The following is a 24,373-nucleotide window of genomic DNA, read 5'->3' on the forward strand; positions in this document are numbered from 1 at the left end:
CTATATATGATCTCTATCACCTATTCCTTATGTTCCCCATATAACGCAGGGAGGCTCGGGTCACTATATATGATCTGTGTCCCCTATTCCTTATGTTCCCCATATAAAGCAGGGAGGCTCGGGTCACTATATATGATCTGTGTCCCCTATTCCTTATGTTCCCCATATAAAGCAGGGAGGCTCGGGTCACTATATATGATCCGTGTCCCCTATTCCTTATGTTCCCCATATAACGCAGGGAGGCTCGGGTCATTATATATGATCCGTGTCACCTATTCCTTATGTTCCCCATATAACGCAGGGAGGCTGGGGTCACTATATATGATCTGTGTCCCCTATTCCTTATGTTCCCCATATAACGCAGGGAGGCTCGGGTCACTATATATAATCTGTGTCCCCTATTCCTTATGTTCCCCATATAACGCAGGGAGGCTCGGGTCACTATATATGATCTGTGTCACCTATTCCTTATATTCCCTATATAATGCAGGGAGGATCGGGTCACTATATATAATCTGTGTCACCTATTCCTTATGTTCCCCATATAACGCAGGGAGGCTCGGGTCACTATATATGATCTGTGTCCCCTATTCCTTATGTTCACCATATAACGCAGGGAGGCTCGGGTCACTATATATGATCTGTGTCACCTATTCCTTATGTTCCCCATATAACGCAGGGAGGCTCGGGTCACTATATATGATCCGTGTCCCCTATTCCTTATGTTCCCCATATAACGCAGGGAGGCTCGGGTCACTATATATGATCTGTGTCCCCTATTCCTTATGTTCTCCATATAACGCAGGGAGGCTCGGGTCACTATATATGATCTGTGTCACCTATTCCTTATGTTCCACATATAACGCAGGGAGGCTCGGGTCACTATATATGATCCGTGTCACCTATTCCTTATGTTCCCCATATAACGCAGGGAGGCTCGGGTCACTATATATAATCCGTGTCACCTATTCCTTATGTTCCCCATATAACGCAGGGAGGCTCGGGTCACTATATATGATCCGTGTCCCCTATTCCTTATGTTCTCCATATAGTGCACGGAGGCTCGGGTCACTATGTATGATTGTATACTATATAATGTATGGGTATTGTGGGCTATCTGTAATTTCAAATCATCTCACCCATCTTTTCTCACACAGATGAGGGATGTTCAGTTCAACCATCTAACGCGGTTCCTGGGTGCATGTATAGACCCCCCAAACATCTGCATTGTGACAGAATATTGCCCCCGGGGAAGCTTGCAGGTACAACACTGGACATTATTTTACACTACAAGGGTAACTTAACTGACACAGTTAATTTAGTTCAGTGGCAAGCACTAGAATAACATAGTTATAGATGCTTTCTGATAGTGGGACAGATATTACAGTAACACAGTATTAGGTGCAGAGTGATAGTGGGACAGATATTACAGTAACACAGTATTAGATGCAGAGTGATAGTGGGACAGATATTACAGTAACACAGTACTAGTTGCAGAGTGATAGTGGGACAGATATTACAGTAACACAGTATTAGATGCAGAGTGATAGTGGGACAGATATTACAGTAACACAGTATTAGGTGCAGAGTGATAGTGGGACAGATATTACAGTTACACAGTATTAGATGCAGAGTGATAGTGGGACAGATATTACAGTAACACAGTATTAGGTGCAGAGTGATAGTGGGACAGATATCAGAGTAACAGTATTAGATGCAGAGTGATAGTGGGACAGATATTACAGTAACACAGTATTAGATGCAGAGTGATAGTGGGACAGATATCAGAGTAACAGTATTAGGTGCAGAGTGATAGTGGGACAGATATTACAGTAACACAGTATTAGATGCAGAGTGATAGTGGGGCAGATATTACAGTAACAGTATTAGATGCAGAGTGATAGTGGGACAGATATTACAGTAACACAGTATTAGATGCAGAGTGATAGTGGGACAGATATTACAGTAACACAGTATTAGGTGCAGAGTGATAGTGGGACAGATATTATAGTTACACAGTATTAGATGCAGAGTGATAGTGGGACAGATATTACAGTAACACAGTATTAGGTGCAGAGTGATAGTGGGACAGATATCAGAGTAACAGTATTAGGTGCAGAGTGATAGTGGGACAGATATTACAGTAACACAGTATTAGATGCAGAGTGATAGTGGGGCAGATATTACAGTAACAGTATTAGATGCAGAGTGATAGTGGGGCAGATATTACAGTAACACAGTATTAGGTGCAGAGTGATAGTGGGACAGATATCAGAGTAACACAGTATTAGGTGCAGAGTGATAGTGGGACAGATATCAGAGTAACACAGTATTAGGTGCAGAGTGATAGTGGGACAGATATCAGAGTAACACAGTATTAGGTGCAGAGTGATAGTGGGACAGATATCAGAGTAACACAGTATTAGATGCAGAGTGATAATGGGACAGATATCAGAGTAACACAGTATTAGATGCAGAGTGATAATGGGGCAGATATCAGAGTAACACAGTATTAGGTGCAGAGTGACAGTGGGACAGATATTACAGTAACAGTATTAGATGCAGAGTGATAGTGGGGCAGATATCAGAGTAACAGTATTAGGTGCAGAGTGATAGTGGGGCAGATAGTACAGTAATACAGTATTAGGTGCAGAGTGATAGTGGGACAGATATCAGAGTAACAGTATTAGGTGCAGAGTGATAGTGGGACAGATATTACAGTAACACAGTATTAGATGCAGAGTGATAGTGGGGCAGATATTACAGTAACAGTATTAGATGCAGAGTGATAGTGGGGCAGATATTACAGTAACACAGTATTAGGTGCAGAGTGATAGTGGGACAGATATTACAGTAACACAGTATTAGGTGCAGAGTGATAGTGGGACAGATATTACAGTTACACAGTATTAGATGCAGAGTGATAGTGGGACAGATATTACAGTAACACAGTATTAGGTGCAGAGTTATAGTGGGGCAGATATCAGAGTAACAGTTTTAGGTGCAGAGTGATAGTGGGACAGATATCAGAGTAACACAGTATTAGGTGCAGAGTGATAGTGGGACAGATATCAGAGTAACACAGTATTAGATGCAGAGTGATAGTGGGACAGATATTACAGTAACACAGTATTAGGTGCAGAGTGATAGTGGGACAGATATCAGAGTAACAGTATTAGGTGCAGAGTGATAGTGGGACAGATATTACAGTAACACAGTATTAGATGCAGAGTGATAGTGGGACAGATATCAGAGTAACAGTATTAGGTGCAGAGTGATAGTGGGACAGATATTACAGTAACAGTATTAGATGCAGAGTGATAGTGGGGCAGATATTACAGTAACAGTATTAGATGCAGAGTGATAGTGGGACAGATATTACAGTAACACAGTATTAGATGCAGAGTGATAGTGGGACAGATATTACAGTAACACAGTATTAGGTGCAGAGTGATAGTGGGACAGATATTACAGTTACACAGTATTAGATGCAGAGTGATAGTGGGACAGATATTACAGTAACACAGTATTAGGTGCAGAGTGATAGTGGGACAGATATTACAGTAACACAGTATTAGATGCAGAGTGATAGTGGGACAGATATTACAGTAACAGTATTAGGTGCAGAGTGATAGTGGGACAGATATCAGAGTAACACCGTATTAGGTGCAGAGTGATAGTGGGACAGATATTACAGTAACACAGTATTAAATGCAGAGTGATAGTGGGGCAGATATTACAGTAACACAGTATTAGATGTAGAGTGATAGTGGGGCAGATATTACAGTAACACAGTATTAGGTGCAGTGTGATAGTGGGACAGATATCAGAGTAACAGTATTAGATGCAGAGTTGTAGTGGGGCAGATATCAGAGTAACAGTATTAGATGCAGAGTGATAGTGGGACAGATATTACAGTAACACATTAGATGCAGAGTGATAGTGGGACATATCAGAGTAACACAGTATTAGATGCAGAGTGATAGTGGGACAGATATTACAGTAACACAGTATTAGGTGTAGAGTGATAGTGGGACAGATATCAGAGTAACAGTATTAGGTGCAGAGTGATAGTGGGGCAGATATTACAGTAACACAGTATTAGATGCAGAGTGATAATGGTGCAGATATCAGAGTAACACAGTATTAGGTGCAGAGTGATAGTGGGACAGATATCAGAGTAACACAGTATTAGATGCAGAGTGATAGTGGGACAGATATTACAGTAACAGTATTAGATGCAGAGTGACAGTGGGACAGATATCAGAGTAACAGTATTAGATGCAGAGTGATAATGGGACAGATATCAGAGTAACAGTATTAGATGCAGAGTGATAATGGGGCAGATATCAGAGTAACACAGTATTTGATGCAGAGTTATAGTGGGGCAGATATCAGAGTAACACAGTATTAGATGCAGAGTGATAATGGGGCAGATATCAGAGTAACAGTATTAGATGCAGAGTGATAATGGGGCAGATATCAGAGTAACACAGTATTTGATGCAGAGTGATAGTGGGACAAATATTACAGTAACACAGTATTAGATGCAGAGTTATAGTGGGGCAGATATCAGAGTAACACAGTATTTGATATCTGTCCCATTATCACTCTGCATCTAATACTGTGTTACTGTAATATCTGTCCCACTATCACTCTGCATTTAATACTGTGTTACTGTAATATCTGTCCCACTATCACTCTGCATCTAATACTGTGTTACTCTGATATCTGCCCCACTATATTAGATGCAGAGTGATAATGGGGCAGATATCAGAGTAACAGTATTAGATGCAGAGTGATAATGGGGCAGATATCAGAGTAACACAGTATTTGATGCAGAGTGATAGTGGGACAAATATTACAGTAACACAGTATTAGATGCAGAGTTATAGTGGGGCAGATATCAGAGTAACACAGTATTTGATATCTGTCCCACTATCACTCTGCATCTAATACTGTGTTACTCTGATATCTGCCCCACTATATTAGATGCAGAGTGATAGTGGGGCAGATATCAGAGTAACACAGTATTAGATGCAGAGTTATAGTGGGGCAGATATCAGAGTATTAGACGCTCAGTGATGGTGTGGCAGATATTACAGTAACACTATTAGATGCAGAGTGATAGTGGGGCAGATATTACAGTATTAGATGCTGAGTGATAGTGGCGCAGATATTACAGTATTAGATGCTGAGTGATAGTGGCGCAGATATTACAGTATTAGATGCAGAGTGATAGTGGGGCAGATATCATGGTAACACAGTATTAGATGCAGAGTGATAGTGGGACAGATATTACAGTAACACAGTATTAGATGCAGAGTGATAGTGGGGCAGATATCATGGTAACACAGTATTAGACGCAGAGTGATAGTGGGACAGATATTACAGTAACACAGTATTAGATGCAGAGTGATAGTGGGGCAGATATTACAGTAACACAGTATTAGATGCAGAGTGATAGTGGGGCAGAGATCAGAGTACCAGGTATTATACACAGTTCTTTAGTATTGGAGCAGATATAAGGGTAACTATTATATTGGGGCAGCATAGATAATAGTTAGTGAATGCTTTATCTTTTACAGGATATTTTGGAGAATGACAGCATCAATCTGGATTGGATGTTTCGCCACTCATTAATAAATGACATTGTAAAGGTGAGTGAGCTCCGTAACACCTGCACCATAATGTGCCAGGACTGTGATGTTAGGCGATGACACATTATCACTAATCAGAGCTTTTCTCCAGTTATTACCAGTGATGGATTATTCTCCTGCACCTATTCTCCATGGTAGTAGTAACCTCATTGTACCTACATCAATGGGTGAAAGTCTCAGGGGTATATATTTACTAAAGTGAGAGCTTTTAGAAGTGGAGATTGTTGCCCATAGCAACCAATTAGACTCTAGCTATTATCTTCTAGAAGGTGCTAGTTAAATGTTAAGTAGGGTCTAATTGGTTGCTATGGGCAACATCTCTACTTCTAAAAACTCTCACTTTAGTAATTATACTGTACCCCTCAGAGTGGTACCTGTATAGGGAGAAAGTCTCAGACTTCTTATCTTTATAAGGTGGAAGATTCAGAGCCCTTAGCTTTAAAGGGTGGAATTCTCACAGTTCTTACCTTCATGGAAGACTCAGAGCTTGTACCTTAATGGGCAGTAAGTCCCAGAGCCATTACCTGCATGGGGTTCTACTCTGAGACCTTACCTTTAAGGGGTGGAAGCCACAGAGCCTTTACCATCATGATAGTAGCAATCTAATTAACATTTACCCATGGAGGTAACTACTGAGTATTTACCCATACCTTCATGGGGTGGAAGTCACAGAGTCCTTACCTTCATACGGCAGAAGTTTCATGGTACTTACCTTAATTGGGTGGAAGTATCATGGTACTTACCTTCATGGGGTGGAAGTATCATGGTACTTACCTTCATGGGGTGTAAGCCTCAGAGCCCTTACCTTCATGGGGTGGATGCCACAGAGTCCTTACCTTCATGGGGTGGAAGTCTCAGGGTCCTTACCTTTATAGGGTGGAAATCTCAAAATAATTATCTTCATGATGTGGAAATCTTAGAGCCTTTACATTCATCGGGTGAAAGTCTTTGAGCTCTTATCTTCTTGAGGATCTATTCTCAGAGCCATTACTTTCAAGCAGTGAAAGCCTCAGAGAACCTACCTTCAAAGGGTGGAAGCCTCAGATCCCTTACCTTCATGGCTTGGAAGCCTCAGAGTGCTTAACTTCACGGGGTGGAAGTCTTATGGTACTTACCTTAATTGGGTGGAAGTATCATGGTACTTACCTGCATGCGGTGGAAGTCTCATTACCTTACCTTTATTGGGTGGAAGTCTCAGAGTACTTGCCTTCATGATGGTTGTTATTTGTACATTCTGCACATGTCCAGCAGAGGAGCTAATCCTGCAAAATGCTCTGTGCCACAATTTCTAAAATTGCAGGTTCCAGATAAACAAGTGCAGGGTACATAGTAGGTTGTAGTGATGCTGGGTAGATGGAGGTCACAGCCATCCACATGCAGCTTTTTCGGGTGGGTTTGTTGACAAACAGCTTGACAAAAATGGCTGCTCAGAAGGATGTTTAGTCCACCACTGTTGGAGTCCTTTTCAGGTTATGTCTTTTGGGGGCTTGGCAATGGTGAGAACTTTGGAACAAACTACTTGTAGCTCCCTGGAGTCTCCAGGAGATACCGGTATGTCTCTCTGTGGTCCAGGTCTCCTCTACCTGCTCTGGATTTTTCCTCACCACATACTGCCCAGATGCTAAACATCTTCAAACCCCATCTAGCACTTAGTTGCTGAAGTCATTAATCCTGGTTCCCATATATGCCCTAACAATTTGATATATCTTCTAATTAACACTGAGGAAAGTGTCCAAAGTCCTCCAACAGTGACGTGACCAGGTACCAGAAGTGTCCGACGCACGCTCTTGCAGTTGGTGTCATGCAGCGCTGAAACCTGGCCTGTGCTTAGTGGTTCCGATGCTGCTGCTTGTGTCGTTACATCTGCTTGCTCACTCCACGTGTTCTGTTTCTTCTCACAAGGACGGAGCTCTTGTGGTCCTTTGACCAGCATCCCTCTCTTACATCCGGAAGGAGGTCAGGTAGTGGAGTCACCACTTAATTCCTCCATTGGTAAACAACTAACTATATAATCTAACTCAGGCTTGTTACAATTTATATGGTCTGGTCCTGGGAGCCTGACACATGGGCATCATAACAGCACCTCCTGCCCTTCCTCATGTGTCCAGATTATGTAAATTCTGCTGCTTGGTCTACAGTTCTAGAGGGTCACCAGACTGGGGCCGCTCTCTTGGCCATCATGGAATAATGCTGTGTAGCTAGTTCACCTTCCCCCTCTGCTTACATCTCTGCAGTAATGGTGGGCACTCACTGGCATGTATCTCTACCCCAGTCATCTGGAACCCAGGTCCAGCACTAGCAGGAGAGTGTGACAGCCCATACACCACCAAGCTGCTCCAGCCCCCACTGCTCCTACAGAGCTCACCAATAGCCCGTTCCGTGTCAGCCCATCACCAGCGGTCCCTGTGCTCAGAGAATGAGGGGGGCAATTAATCACCAACAGCCCCCGCTACTCCTACAGAGCTCACCAATAGCCCGCTCCATGTCAGCCCATCACCAGCGGTCCCTGTGCTCAGAGAATGAGGGGGGCAATTAATCACCAACAGCCCCCGCTACTCCTACAGAGCTCACCAATAGCCCGCTCCATGTCAGCCCATCACCAGCGGTCCCTGTGCTCAGAGAATGAGGGGGGCAATTACACATATGAATATACTGAGGACACACTGTCACAACAATGTAATTATTTTATTGTCATTAGTGTGTAACGGGTGTGGTATGATCAGTCACAATGTCAGCATTCATCCTGTCAACATAAAAGTGTCGACAAGGTCATAATGACTATATTGTCACCTGTCGGCATTATGAGAATGATGATACATTACATGTCGATATTTAAAAAAAAATTATTGACATTGTTGTGTTGATGTTATGGATGGTGACACTGTCATGGGTGACCTATTACCTACATCCCGTGTGTACTTTGCAGCACCAGGCAGGCATCGGCCTTTGTGTAATCGCCTGATTTAGCTGCCTCTGTGAAATGACATTGCCATACATAGTGTATCTGCGAGATGGGGACAGAATCCTGACATTGCCATAGATAGTGTATCTGCGAGATGGGGACAGAATCCTCACATTGCCATAGATAGTGTATCTGTGAGATGGGGACAGAATCCTGACATTGCCATAGATAGTGTATCTGCGAGATGGGGACAGAATCCTGACATTGCCATAGATAGTGTATCTGCGAGATGGGGACAGAATCCTGACATTGCCATAGATAGTGTATCTGCGAGATGGGGACAGAATCCTCACATTGCCATAGATAGTGTATCTGTGAGATGGGGACAGAATCCTCACATTGCCATAGATAGTGTATCTGCGAGATGGGGACAGAATCCTGACATTGCCATAGATAGTGTATCTGCGAGATGGGGACAGAATCCTGACATTGCCATAGATAGTGTATCTGCGAGATGGGGACAGAATCCTGTATCTGTGAGATGGGGACAGAATCCTGACATTGCCATAGATAGTGTATCTGTGAGATGGGGACAGAATCCTGACATTGCCATAGATAGTGTATCTGCGAATCTGCAAGATGGGGACAGAATCCTGACATTGCCATGGATAGTGTATCTGCGAGATGGGGACAGAATCCTGTATCTGTGAGATGGGGACAGAATCCTGACATTGCCATAGATAGTGTATCTGCGAGATGGGGACAGAATCCTGACATTGCCATAGATAGTGTATCTGCGAGATGGGGACAGAATCCTCACATTGCCATAGATAGTGTATCTGTGAGATGGGGACAGAATCCTCACATTGCCATAGATAGTGTATCTGCGAGATGGGGACAGAATCCTGACATTGCCATAGATAGTGTATCTGCGAGATGGGGACAGAATCCTGACATTGCCATAGATAGTGTATCTGCGAGATGGGGACAGAATCCTGTATCTGTGAGATGGGGACAGAATCCTGACATTGCCATAGATAGTGTATCTGTGAGATGGGGACAGAATCCTGACATTGCCATAGATAGTGTATCTGCGAATCTGCAAGATGGGGACAGAATCCTGACATTGCCATGGATAGTGTATCTGCGAGATGGGGACAGAATCCTGTATCTGCGAGATGGGGACAGAATCCTGACATTGCCATAGATAGTGTATCTGCGAGATGGGGACAGAATCCTGACATTGCCATAGATAGTGTATCTGCGAGATGGGGACAGAATCCTGTATCTGTGAGATGGGGACAGAATCCTGACATTGCCATAGATAGTGTATCTGTGAGATGGGGACAGAATCCTGACATTGCCATAGATAGTGTATCTGCGAATCTGCAAGATGGGGACAGAATCCTGACATTGCCATGGATAGTGTATCTGTGAGATGGGGACAGAATCCTGACATTGCCATAGATAGTGTATCTGCGAATCTGTGAGATGGGGACAGAATCCTGACATTGCCATAGATAGTGTATCTGCGAGATGGGGACAGAATCCTGACATTGCCATAGATAGTGTATCTGCGAGATGGGGACAGAATCCTGACATTGCCATAGATAGTGTATCTGCGAGATGGGGACAGAATCCTGTATCTGTGAGATGGGGACAGAATCCTGACATTGCCATAGATAGTGTATCTGTGAGATGGGGACAGAATCCTGACATTGCCATAGATAGTGTATCTGCGAATCTGCGAGATGGGGACAGAATCCTGACATTGCCATGGATAGTGTATCTGCGAGATGGGGACAGAATCCTGTATCTGTGAGATGGGGACAGAATCCTGACATTGCCATGGATAGTGTATCTGCGAGATGGGGACAGAATCCTGTATCTGTGAGATGGGGACAGAATCCTGACATTGCCATAGATAGTGTATCTGCGAATCTCAGAGATGGGGACAGAATCCTGACATTGCCATGGATAGTGTATCTGCGAGATGGGGACAGAATCCTGTATCTGTGAGATGGGGACAGAATCCTGACATTGCCATAGATAGTGTATCTGCGAATCTCAGAGATGGGGACAGAATCCTGACATTGCCATATATAGTGTATCTGTGAGATGGGGACAGAATCCTGACATTGCCATAGATAGTGTATCTGCGAATCTCTGAGATGGGGACAGAATCCTGACATTGCCATATATAGTGTATCTGTGAGATGGGGACAGAATCCTGACATTGCCATAGATAGTGTATCTGCGAGATGGGGACAGAATCCTGACATTGCTCTCGCTGTCTCCGCAGGGGATGTGTTTCCTGCATCGCAGTATCATTGGCTGCCATGGGAACCTGAAGTCCTCTAACTGCGTGGTGGATAGTCGCTTTGTGCTGAAGATCACGGACTATGGACTCGCCAGCTTCCGTTCCACCTGTGATGCAGATGATGTCTATGCCTTGTATGCCAGTGGGTGTAAATGTTTGGGACCGTCTTTCCCCCCTTCTGTATAAAGTCCTATTTCTTTTTCAGGGACCATAGGGCTCCACAGGGAGACCTTGGGTGATGGTTGAGGACCGGGCACCGAACAGTTAATGCTTTGCGCCCAGGATGCAACAGTCCTTCCCCCTATACCCCGCCCCCGAGCCAGAGGCACTTTAGTTTCGTCGGTGCCCGGCCGGAGTCGGGTCACCATTATAACAGTGGGCTGCTTCAGCATTTTATCTTCTGGGCGGGCATCACCATCACCCCGCCGGGCGCCGGAATGCCAGCTCCACCTGGAGCTCTCAGCGGGCATCCTGGGGATCTTGATAGCCGGCCCCACAGACAGACCCAAATTGCAGTTTCTATGAAGACAGGTAAGGCGGGTGGCCCGCAGATGGGCAGTCTTACCTCCAGTCTCAGGGGACAGACCAGAGGTGCTGAGGGTACATACGGAGCGGGAATCCAGCGTCCCGGTGGTTAATAATCGACATGGGGAGGTCAGGCTTCCCTATTACAGCGGCCCCTCAGCTCAAGGCGCCATTCCTCTGAGCTGCTCTCCTCCTCCGACCACGCCCCCTCAGAGGTCTCCGGCGGCCATCTTCTATAGGCTCAGCCACAGCTCTCTCAGGCTATAGTGCTACATAACCTGTATGTAGGGGGACCGGACCCAGCGTTTCCCTATCATCCTTTAAGGACTGAGTAGTTGATTATGGGCCATTCTGCAGCTATATTGTATTTCTGCGTTGTATGTGACTTATGCCAGTGCTGCCTGTCTGTATATGTCTCTGTACGATCAGCATATACCTTTCCCTTTTTTTCCTTATTGTTCCCTAACATACAGGTGTATTCAGGCTGTTCCTGTGCCTCACATCTCTTGTATTTGTGAGGGTTGTCACATACAGTTGGTTACTGCACTGTGCCATATTTGTGCTGTGCATTCCTGCAGCTTGTCCAAGCATAAGACAGGATCAGTATATTGCTTTCCTACTTGTATCCTACATACCCAGCGGTTGCATTATACTCAGTGCCATATTGTGTGCTGTACTACTCTACAGCTATGTCTAGCAAGGGCAAGAGTAAGAAGCATCTGCACCCATACTGCTATCATGTAAATTACGTGCTGCAGGCTTAAGCGAGGAGGATTTGCTACAAGATGGGTTATGTGCTAAGTGTCATACTCCACCAGGTCCATCAGACCCCCCATCTCCTGCACAAGAGCCCCCCTGGGCTTCCTTTTCTCAGGTGCTGGCTACTATTGCGGACCGCCTAGCGCTCCCGGCTATAATCCCCCCTATGGGATTGCCACAATAGGCTCAGATTATACAGGTGCCTCCTGTGCCCCCTCCATGGGTAGACATACTCTCTAGCTCCAGTACAGAGTCTGGTGGCTTCCTCTACAGCCTTTCACACTGTTGTAAGGTGAGAAGTCCCCACCCAGTAAGACTACTAAGCGTCCTGTGTTACCCTCACAGTCCACGCAGCTCTCAGATTCAGAGGTGTCATCTGACGAGGCAGAAGATGCTGATCTCTCTAATACTGAGTCCCCTTCGGGGGAAGAAGCAGAGATTCAGTCTAAAATTAATATACCTGCTTTGGTGCGAGCGGTTAGATCTATCTTACAATTAGAAGATGATGAGCCCACCCCCAAATCAAAGCGCCCACTCTTTAAACGACAAAAAGTGGCTTCAGCAGAGTTTACCCTCTCGGACCAACTAGTTGAGCACATGGAAGAGTCTTATCAGGTGCCTAGTAAGAGGTTTCAGCCCCCAAAAAGCCTGAGCTCTTGTTATCCTTTTCCTGCAGGTCATTGGGCAAGATGGGTGACTCCCCATGTGGTGGATTCCCATGTTATGCGATTGATTAAAAGCGCTACGTTACCTATCCCTACAGTTTCCTCACTAAAGTACACTACGGATAGAAAGATTGAAACTGACCTTAAATCTGGGTACTCTTTCTGGCGCCATTGCTCGCCCCCGACCATGGCTACTGCATTGGTGGCTAAAGCAATTGAGAGCTGGGCAGACGCTCTTGAAGACTCTTTTCCCTCAGACGCCTCTCGGGATCAGATGTCTTATGTAGCTCACACAAGAGATGCAGCTTCATAAATTGGAGAAGCTTCCTTGGATGCCAGTCTCCTAGCTTCTAGAGTTTCGGCCACGGCGGTGTCCTCCCGCTACATTCTGTGGCTGCGGTCATGGAAGGCGGATGCAGATTCTAATAAAGCCTTAGAAGCATTACCTTACAATGGGGAGATCTTGTTTGGCCCAGACTTAGACAAGATTGTAGCCACATTAGCAGCATCCAAGACTGCCTTCAGCAGCTACCGCTACACCTAGGACACCATCCTTTAGGTGCTTTCGTCCCCAAGGAAAGCCTAAGGGTCAGTCCTTTCCTAGGCAGTCGGCTTCCACTAGGGCCGCTAAACCTAGGACCAAGCAGATCTGGACCACCAGATGTCCTGCTTCAAAAGCCGAGGACAAGCCTTCAGCCTGACGGAACGGGCTTCCCCCTGGGGGACCCCAGAGTAGGAGGCCGACTTCTTTAGTTTGCCCAGTGTCAAACCGCCACAGACGCTTGGATAAGAAAAGTGTCTCCACCCCACCAATTTTTCTACACAGGCCCTCCATCAGACCCAAAAAGGGGCCTGCTCATCCAGAAAGCCATTCAGTCCTTGCTGCAAGTTCTAGTCCCGCTATAACAGTGAAGGAACGGTTATTATTCTACTCTCTTTCTGATTCAGAAGCCAAATGGGTCTCATCGGCCTATCCTCAACCTCAAATCCCTGACCACGTTCATCAGGGTCCCCAGGTTCCGAATGGAAACCTTATGCTTTATTATACTAGCTATGGAGCCTGGGGACTTTATGGTATCTCTGGATATTCAGGATGCTTACCTACATGTACCTATTAGCAACCCTCTCATCAGCAATATCTCCGGTTCGCTTTACTACAGCAAGACTTACAATTTCAGGCTCTGCCTTTTGAACTGTGTACAGCTCCATGGTTTTTTACCTAGATTATGGCTATCATGGTGGCCCATCTGCATTGTCAGGGGGTCTGGCTAAACCATACCTGAATGACCTCTAGCTCTTAGCAAGCTCCCAAGAGGTGCTTCAGATAACCCTTGCCTTTCTACAAAAGCACGGCTGGTTAATCAACTGTAAGAAATCCTCCCTGAATCCTTCACAAAGGATGGTTCATCTGGGAGCTCTTTTGGATTCTCAGGATCAGAGAATCTTCCTGACAGCAGTCAAGATCTCCAAACTGCAAATACGTGTGCACAGATTCCTACGCAGTCGCCGAGTATCAGTCCACTCAGCAATGCAAGTTCTAGGATCCATGGTATCCACCTTCGACATGGTGGAGTATGCTCAGTTCTAGGCCAGGCCCCTACAACAGCTAATGCTGTCCAGGTGGAACGGGTTGCCCCACGGATAAAGGCTCAAATGATGGTTCTCTCTCCAGAGGTTCGTCTGTCCCCCTTCTTGTGGCTACATATGTCCCCTTAACCAAAGGTCGCCCCTTTTGGACCTCGGATTGGGTACTCCTTACAGTCTCCGGGGCTGGGGCACAGTGACCGATCAACATTCCTTCCAGGGGCGTTGGAAGGTCGACTCCTTCCAGGGAGTCGACCTTGCCAATCAATGTATTGGAACTCTGAACCACCCACAAAGCTCTCACTCTAGCTCAGGACATTCTTCACGGCAAGCCTGTACAAGTGCAGTCCGACAACACCACAGCAGTGGCCTACATCAATCACCAAGGAGGCACTCAAAGTCGGTCAGCAATGATAGAAGTGTCAAGCATTCTCACATGGGCCAAAGGTCACATCCCGGCCGTCTCCGCAGTGTTCATTCCAGGAGTACTCAACTTGGAAGCGGACTTCCTCAGCCATCATGAAGTGCATATCGGGGAACGGTCTCTCCACCCAGAAGTCTTTCAACTCATAGTGAACAAATGGGGCCTACCAGACACAATCACAAATTGCCAGTGTATGGGTCCACAACAAGGGACACAGAGGCAGCTGTAGATGCCTTATCAGTGAAGTGGACCTTCCATCTGGCGTACCTATTCCCTCCAGTCTCCCTTCATCCTCAAGCTATTCGGAAGTTCAAACAAAATGGAGGCACTGTCCTGCTGGTGGCCCCAGCATGGCCCAGACGACATTGGTACTTAGATCTTCTGAGCCTCTTCATAGAGGCACCGTTCCTGCTACCTCAGCGGCTGGACCTGTTGTCTCAGGGTCTTCACCCGGACTTAGGTTGTCTGTCTTTGTCTAAATTGTGGTCCCAGGCTTCCAATCACCAGACCTCTCGGCAGGTGAGGCCTCCTTGGATGTGGTCCGTGCTCTCAGAATCTATGTGGACCATACAAGCTCTCTGAGGATAACAGACTCCCTGTGCTCTATGGATTTCACAAGAAGGGTTGGCCAGCCAATAAACAGACATTGGCTAGATGGCTTTGCATGACTATCTCACAGGCTTACAGGCAGGCTGGCCTTCCTGTACTGGCTACTGTCACTGCTCATTCCACTCGCTCTGTGGGTCCCTCGTGGACAGCTCGCCGTGGTGCCTCAGCTAAACAACTTTATAAGGCAGCCATGTGGTCTTCTGTTCACACCTTTCTTAGCTTCTATGCCTTTGAATCATTTGACTCTCAGGATGCCTCATTTGTACGCCAGATTCTCATCTCAGCTAAGGAGCATCCCCACCCTTGAATAACTGCTTTGGGACATCCCTAAGGTCTCCCTGTGGAGCCCTATTGACCCTGAAGAAGAAAATGAGAGTTATGGTAAAACTTACCTTCATTAACTCTTTCTTCGAAGTCCATAGGGTCCACAGGGTACCTGCCCTGATGCATCTGGCTTCTGTGGGCTATGTTTCCTGGACACCTTTTCCTGTCTCCTTCTGTGTGAACCAGTCTTCCATCTCTTCTCTCCTCCTCCGGCCTTAGGCTTGTCAAGAACTTAAGTGCCTCTGGCTTGGGGGGGTATAGGGGGAAGGACCGTTGCATCCTGGGAGCAAAGCTTTAACTGTTCGATGGCCGGTCCTCAACCACCACCCACACCCCAGGGTCTCCCTGTGGACCCTATGGACTTCAAAGAAAGAGAGTTAACGAAGGTAAGTTTTACCATCACTCTCATTTTTGGGATATTAGAAGTTTGCACTTTATAAAACACTGCCACAAATTAATCTAATTTCACCTGTAAATAGTCTCCCTGTAATCAGCTTTCTATCAAACATATACAGCATATAGCAATGTAGTCATTACAAATAATAATGTATCAGTCCAGCTAAGATAGTAACAATGTATCCATACAGCTGAGAGAGTAACAATGTATCCGTGCAGCTGAGAGTGACAATGTATCTGTACAGCTGAGAGAGTAACAATGTATCCATGCAGCTGAGAGTGTAACAATGTATGTATACAGCTGAGAGAGTAACAATGTATCCGTGCAGCTGAGAGTGACAATGTATCTGTACAGCTGAGAGAGTAACAATGTATCCATGCAGCGGAGAGAGTAACAATGTATGTATACAGCTGAGAGAGTAACAATGTATCCATACAGCTGAGAGAGTAACAATGTATCCGAGCAGCTGAGAGAGTAACAATGTATCCGAGCAGCTGAGAGAGTAACAATGTATCCGTGCAGCTGAGAGTGACAATGTATCCGTGCAGCTGAGAGAGTGACAATGTATCTGTACAGCTGAGAGAGTAACAATGTATCCATGCAGCTGAGAGAGTAACAATGTATGTATACAGCTGAGAGAGTAACAATGTATCCATACAGCTGAGAGAGTAACAATGTATCCGAGCAGCTGAGAGAGTAACAATGTATCCGAGCAGCTGAGAGAGTAACAATGTATCCGTGCAGCTGAGAGAGTAACAATGTATCCGTGCAGCTGAGAGTAACAATGTATCTGTACAGCTGAGAGAGTAACAATGTATCCGTGCAGCTGAGAGAGTAACAACGTATCCGTGCAGCTGAGAGAGTAACAATGTGTCCGTACAGCTGAGAGAGTAACAATGTATCCGTACAGCTGAGAGAGTAACAATGTATCCGTGCAACTGAGAGAGTAACAATGTATCTGTACAGCTGAGAGAGTAACAATGTATCTATACAGCCGAGAGAGTAACAATGTATCCGTACAGCTGAGAGTGACAATGTATCTGTACAGCTGAGAGAGTAACAATGTATCCATGCAGCGGAGAGAGTAACAATGTATGTATACAGCTGAGAGAGTAACAATGTATCCATACAGCTGAGAGAGTAACAATGTATCCGAGCAGCTGAGAGAGTAACAATGTATCCGAGCAGCTGAGAGAGTAACAATGTATCCGTGCAGCTGAGAGTGACAATGTATCCGTGCAGCTGAGAGAGTGACAATGTATCTGTACAGCTGAGAGAGTAACAATGTATCCATGCAGCTGAGAGAGTAACAATGTATGTATACAGCTGAGAGAGTAACAATGTATCCATACAGCTGAGAGAGTAACAATGTATCCGAGCAGCTGAGAGAGTAACAATGTATCCGAGCAGCTGAGAGAGTAACAATGTATCCGAGCAGCTGAGAGAGTAACAATGTATCCGTGCAGCTGAGAGAGTAACAATGTATCCGTGCAGCTGAGAGTAACAATGTATCTGTACAGCTGAGAGAGTAACAATGTATCCGTGCAGCTGAGAGAGTAACAACGTATCCGTGCAGCTGAGAGAGTAACAATGTGTCCGTACAGCTGAGAGAGTAACAATGTATCCGTACAGCTGAGAGAGTAACAATGTATCCGTGCAGCTGAGAGTGACAATGTATCTGTACAGCTGAGAGAGTAACAATGTATCCATGCAGCTGAGAGTGTAACAATGTATGTATACAGCCGAGAGAGTAACAATGTATCCGTGCAGCTGAGAGTGACAATGTATCTGTACAGCTGAGAGAGTAACAATGTATCCATGCAGCGGAGAGAGTAACAATGTATGTATACAGCTGAGAGAGTAACAATGTATCCATACAGCTGAGAGAGTAACAATGTATCCGAGCAGCTGAGAGAGTAACAATGTATCCGAGCAGCTGAGAGAGTAACAATGTATCCGTGCAGCTGAGAGTGACAATGTATCCGTGCAGCTGAGAGAGTGACAATGTATCTGTACAGCTGAGAGAGTAACAATGTATCCATGCAGCTGAGAGAGTAACAATGTATGTATACAGCTGAGAGAGTAACAATGTATCCATACAGCTGAGAGAGTAACAATGTATCCGAGCAGCTGAGAGAGTAACAATGTATCCGAGCAGCTGAGAGAGTAACAATGTATCCGTGCAGCTGAGAGAGTAACAATGTATCCGTGCAGCTGAGAGTAACAATGTATCTGTACAGCTGAGAGAGTAACAATGTATCCGTGCAGCTGAGAGAGTAACAACGTATCCGTGCAGCTGAGAGAGTAACAATGTGTCCGTACAGCTGAGAGAGTAACAATGTATCCGTACAGCTGAGAGAGTAACAATGTATCCGTGCAGCTGAGAGAGTAACAATGTATCTGTACAGCCGAGAGAGTAACAATGTATCTGTACAGCCGAGAGAGTAACAATGTATCCGTACAGCTGAGAGAGTAACAATGTATCCGTACAGCTGAGAGAGTAACAATGTATCTGTACAGCTGAGAGAGTAACAATGTATCCGTACAGCTGAGAGAGTAACAATGTATCCATGCAGCTGAGAGAGTAACAATGTATGTATACAGCTGAGAGAGTAACAATGTATCTGTGCAGCTGAGAGAGTAACAATGTGTCCGTACAGCTGAGAGTAACAATGTATCTGTGCAGCTGAGTAACAATGTATCCATGCAGCTGAGAGAGTAACAATGTATGTATACAGCTGAGAGAGTAACAATGTGTCCGTACAGCTGAGAGAGTAACAATGTATCCGTACAGCTGAGAGAGTGACAATGTATCCGTGCAGCTGAGAGAGTGACAATGTATCCGTGCAGTTGAGAGAGTAACAATGTATCCGTGCAGCTGAGAGTAACAATGTATCCGAGCAGCTGAGAGAGTAACAATGTATCCGAGCAGCTGAGAGAGTAACAATGTATCCGTGCAGCTGAGAGAGTAACAATGTATCCGTACAGCTGAGAGAGTAACAATGTATCCGTGCAGCTGAGAGAGTAACAATGTATCCGTACAGCTGAGAGAGTAACAATGTGTCTGTACAGCTGAGAGAGTAACAATGTATCTGTGCAGCCGAGAGAGTAACAATGTATCTGTACAGCCGAGAGAGTAACAATGTATCTGTGCAGCTGAGAGAGTAACAATGTATCTGTGTAGCTGAGAGAGTAACAATGTATCTGTGTAGCTGAGAGAGTAACAATGTATCCGTGTAGCTGAGAGAGTAACAATGTATCCGTGCAGCTGAGAGAGTGACAATGTATCCGTGCAGCTGAGAGAGTAACAATGTATCCGTACAGCTGAGAGAGTAACAATGTATCCGAGCAGCTGAGAGAGTAACAATGTATCCGAGCAGCTGAGAGAGTAACAATGTATCCGTGCAGCTGAGAGAGTAACAATGTGTCTGTACAGCTGAGAGAGTAACAATGTGTCTGTACAGCTGAGAGAGTAACAATGTATCTGTGCAGCCGAGAGAGTAACAGTGTATCTGTACAGCCGAGAGAGTAACAATGTATCTGTGCAGCTGAGAGAGTAACAACGTATCCGTGCAGCTGAGAGAGTAACAATGTATCCGTGCAGCTGAGAATAACAATGTATCTGTACAGCTGAGAGAGTAACAATGTGTCCGTACAGCTGAGAGAGTAACAATGTGTCCGTACAGCTGAGAGAGTAACAATGTGTCTGTACAGCTGAGAGAGTAACAATGTGTCTGTACAGCTGAGAGAGTAACAATGTATCTGTGCAGCCGAGAGAGTAACAATGTATCTGTACAGCCGAGAGAGTAACAATGTATCTGTGCAGCTGAGAGAGTAACAACGTATCCGTGCAGCTGAGAGAGTAACAATGTATCCGTGCAGCTGAGAATAACAATGTATCTGTACAGCTGAGAGAGTAACAATGTGTCCGTACAGCTGAGAGAGTAACAATGTGTCCGTACAGCTGAGAGAGTAACAATGTGTCCGTACAGCTGAGAGAGTAACAATGTATCCGTGCAGCTGAGAGAGTAACAATGTATCCGTGCAGCTGAGAGAGTAACAATGTATCTGTACAGCTGAGAGTAACATTATTACCATGAAAGCTGTACTTCATTTGTGTTCTGACTGACAGACCAGTAATCTTTACTCATTGATATAACAATTTACACACATTTACTCCTATACTATACTACTTGCTGATATGGGGAGCAGGTATATTGTGTTCTATCCATATCTCACCCACACAGGCTAAATAAGCACTGTACCATGTGTCATTGTACCAGGATTTGGACTGTATCTAAGATGTACATGTATTAAGCATAATTCTTCTGATTTATACCGAAGTGCTGTACAATGTACACGGATAACATGCTAAGAACAAGGTGAAAGGGTTCTGATTCTGAGAGCTAACAATCTAGACAGGGAAATAGACATTGTACACCCAGCTGATAATTGTGTTTCCTTGTTATACAGAGAAATTATGGACGGCTCCGGAGTTGTTACGTATGGGGAGACCCCCTGCTCAGGGTACCCAGAAAGGGGATGTCTACAGTTTTGGGATCATCCTGCAGGAAATTGCATTACGCAATGGGGCATTTTACATCCAAGGCATGGACCTCAGCCCAAAGGGTAACTCCATGTGTGAGAAAATGTCTCTTACTTGGTCCTAGATCTCACATTGACTTTGTGTATTTTTCAGGAGACCAATCTCGTGTGTGAGAGGTCATAGAGCTTATCCTGTGATAGAACCTTCCATGTATCCATACTTACGGCACATATAATAGCATTAGTCATATGATGTACCTAGAACGTGTCATCATCTCCTTCTCCCCAGAGATCGTCCAGAAGGTCCGGAATGGTCAGCGACCGTACTTCCGGCCCACGGTAGACAGCAGCTGTCACAGCGAGGAACTGGGGGTTCTCATGGACAGATGTTGGGCTGAGGATCCATTGGAGAGACCGGACTTCAATCAGATTAAGATCTATATCTGCAAGTTCAACAAGTAAGAAATCTGGAGTGTGGAGAAATGACGAGACCCCCGACCACCGGGATATGCTGTGACCAGTTCATATTTTGTGCTTTACAGGGAGGGCACCACTAGTATACTGGATAATTTACTATCCCGCATGGAGCAATATGCAAATAACCTGGAAAAATTAGTAGAAGACAGAACACAGGCGTATCTGGAGGAGAAACGCAAAGCGGAGAACCTGCTGTACCAGATCTTACCACAGTGAGCTACAACGCAAAATAACACAGTACAGAGTAATGTCACACTACGTAACACAGTACTACGTGACACAGCGCTGTATAACACAGTATAGAGTAATGTCACACTATGTAACACAGTACTACGTGACACAGCACTGTATAACACAGTATAGAGTGACACAGCGCTGTATAACACAGTATAGAGTGACACAGCGCTGTATAACACAGTAAAGAGTAATGTCACACTATGTAACAGTACTACGTGACACAGCGCTGTATAACACAGTATAGAGTAATGTCACACTACGTAACACAGTACTACGTGACACAGCGCTGTATAACACAGTATAGAGTAATGTCACACTATGTAACACAGTACTACGTGCCCCACAACACTGTATAACACAGTATAGAGTAATGTCACACTATGTAACACAGTACTACGTGACACAGCGCTGTATATCACAGTATAGAGTAATGGCACACTATGTAACACAGTACTACGTGATACAGCGCTGTATAACACAGTATAGAGTAATGTCACACTATGTAACACAGTACTACATGACACAGCGCTGTATAACACAGTATAGAGTAATGTCACACTATGTAACAGTACTACATGACACAGCGCTGTATAACACAGTATAGAGTAATGTCACACTATGTAACAGTACTACGTGATACAGCGCTGTATAACACAGTATAGAGTAATGTCACACTATGTAACAGTACTACGTGATACAGAGCTGTATAACACAGTATAGAGTAATGTCACACTATGTAACACAGCACTGTATAACACAGTATAGAGTAATGTCACACTATGTAACACAGTACTACGTGACACAGCGCTGTATAAAACACAGTATAGAGTAATGTCACCCTATGTAACACAGTACTACATGACAAAGAGCTGTATAACACAGTATAGAGTAATGTCACACTACGTAACACAGTACTACATGACACAGCGCTGTATAACACAGTATAGAGTAATGTCACACTATGTAACAGTACTACATGACACAGCGCTGTATAACACAGTATAGAGTAATGTTACACTATGTAACAGTACTACGTGATACAGCGCTGTATAACACAGTATAGAGTAATGTCACCCTATGTAACACAGTACTACATGACAAAGAGCTGTATAACACAGTATAGAGTAATGTCACACTACGTAACACAGTACTACATGACACAGCGCTGTATAACACAGTATAGAGTAATGTCACACTATGTAACAGTACTACATGACACAGCGCTGTATAACACAGTATAGAGTAATGTTACACTATGTAACAGTACTACGTGATACAGCGCTGTATAACACAGTATAGAGTAATGTCACACTATGTAACACAGTACTACGTGATACAGAGCTGTATAACACAGTATAGAGTAATGTCACACTATGTAACACAGAACTACATGACACAGCGCTGTATAACACTGTATAGAGTAATGGCAAACTATGTAACACAGTACTACGTGACACAGCGCTGTATAACACAGTATAGAGTAATGTCACACTACGTAACACAGTACTATGTGACACAGCACTGTATATCACAGTATAGAGTAATGTCACACTATGTAACACAGCACTGTATAACACAGTATAGAGTAATGTCACACTATGTAACAGTACTACGTGACACAGCGCTGTATAACACAGTATAGAGTAATGTCACACTATGTAACAGTACTACGTGACACAGCGCTGTATAACACAGTATAGAGTAATGTCACACTACGTAACAGTACTACGTGACACAGCGCTGTATAACACAGTATAGAGTAATGTCACACTATGTAACAGTACTACGTGACACAGCGCTGTATAACACAGTATAGAGTAATGTCACACTATGTAACACAGTACTACGTGCCCCACAACACTGTATAACACAGTATAGAGTAATGTCACACTATGTAACACAGTACTACATGACACAGCGCTGTATAACACAGTATAGAGTAATGTCACACTATGTAACACAGTACTACATGACACAGCGCTGTATATAACACAGTATAGAGTAATGTCACACTATGTAACACAGTACTACGTGACACAGCGCTGTATATAACACAGTATAGAGTAATGTCACACTATGTAACACAGTACTACATGACAAAGCGCTGTATATCACAGTATAGAGTAATGTCACACTACGTAACAGTACTACATGACACAGCGCTGTATAACACAGTATAGAGTAATGTCACACTATGTAACACAGTACTACATGACACAGTGCTGTATAACACAGTATAGAGTAATGTCACACTATGTAACACAGTACTACATGACACAGCGCTGTATATCACAGTATAGAGTAATGGCACACTATGTAACACAGTACTACGTGATACAGCGCTGTATAACACAGTATAGAGTAATGTCACACTATGTAACACAGTACTACATGACACAGCGCTGTATAACACAGTATAGAGTAATGTCACACTATGTAACAGTACTACATGACACAGCGCTGTATAACACAGTATAGAGTAATGTCACACTATGTAACAGTACTACGTGATACAGCGCTGTATAACACAGTATAGAGTAATGTCACACTATGTAACAGTACTACGTGATACAGAGCTGTATAACACAGTATAGAGTAATGTCACACTATGTAACACAGCACTGTATAACACAGTATAGAGTAATGTCACACTATGTAACACAGTACTACGTGACACAGCGCTGTATAAAACACAGTATAGAGTAATGTCACCCTATGTAACACAGTACTACATGACAAAGAGCTGTATAACACAGTATAGAGTAATGTCACACTACGTAACACAGTACTACATGACACAGCGCTGTATAACACAGTATAGAGTAATGTCACACTATGTAACAGTACTACATGACACAGCGCTGTATAACACAGTATAGAGTAATGTTACACTATGTAACAGTACTACGTGATACAGCGCTGTATAACACAGTATAGAGTAATGT

The 24,373-nt window shown here is 44.4% G+C and overlaps 1 protein-coding gene across 1 annotated transcript in view; it reads left to right on the forward strand.

Moving 5' to 3' along the window:
- Positions 1-1,157: 1,157 nt before the first annotated feature.
- LOC148430947 (atrial natriuretic peptide receptor 2-like) overlaps positions 1,158-24,373 on the forward strand; it is a gene marked incomplete at its 5' end in the record, with an annotated part of 72,404 nt that continues 49,188 nt past the window's right edge. Inside the window, 6 exons of the mRNA XM_088466408.1 lie at positions 1,158-1,262; positions 5,589-5,660; positions 10,865-11,024; positions 20,643-20,798; positions 21,004-21,172; positions 21,257-21,403. Of these exons, the coding sequence (XP_088322534.1) occupies positions 1,158-1,262; positions 5,589-5,660; positions 10,865-11,024; positions 20,643-20,798; positions 21,004-21,172; positions 21,257-21,403 (809 nt within the window). The remainder of the gene's footprint in view (positions 1,263-5,588; positions 5,661-10,864; positions 11,025-20,642; positions 20,799-21,003; positions 21,173-21,256; positions 21,404-24,373) is intronic.

Source organism: Taudactylus pleione, unplaced genomic scaffold (assembly GCF_031769625.1).
Source record: "Taudactylus pleione unplaced genomic scaffold, aTauple2 ptg003059l, whole genome shotgun sequence".
In the NCBI taxonomy this organism is placed as follows: domain Eukaryota; kingdom Metazoa; phylum Chordata; class Amphibia; order Anura; family Myobatrachidae; genus Taudactylus; species Taudactylus pleione.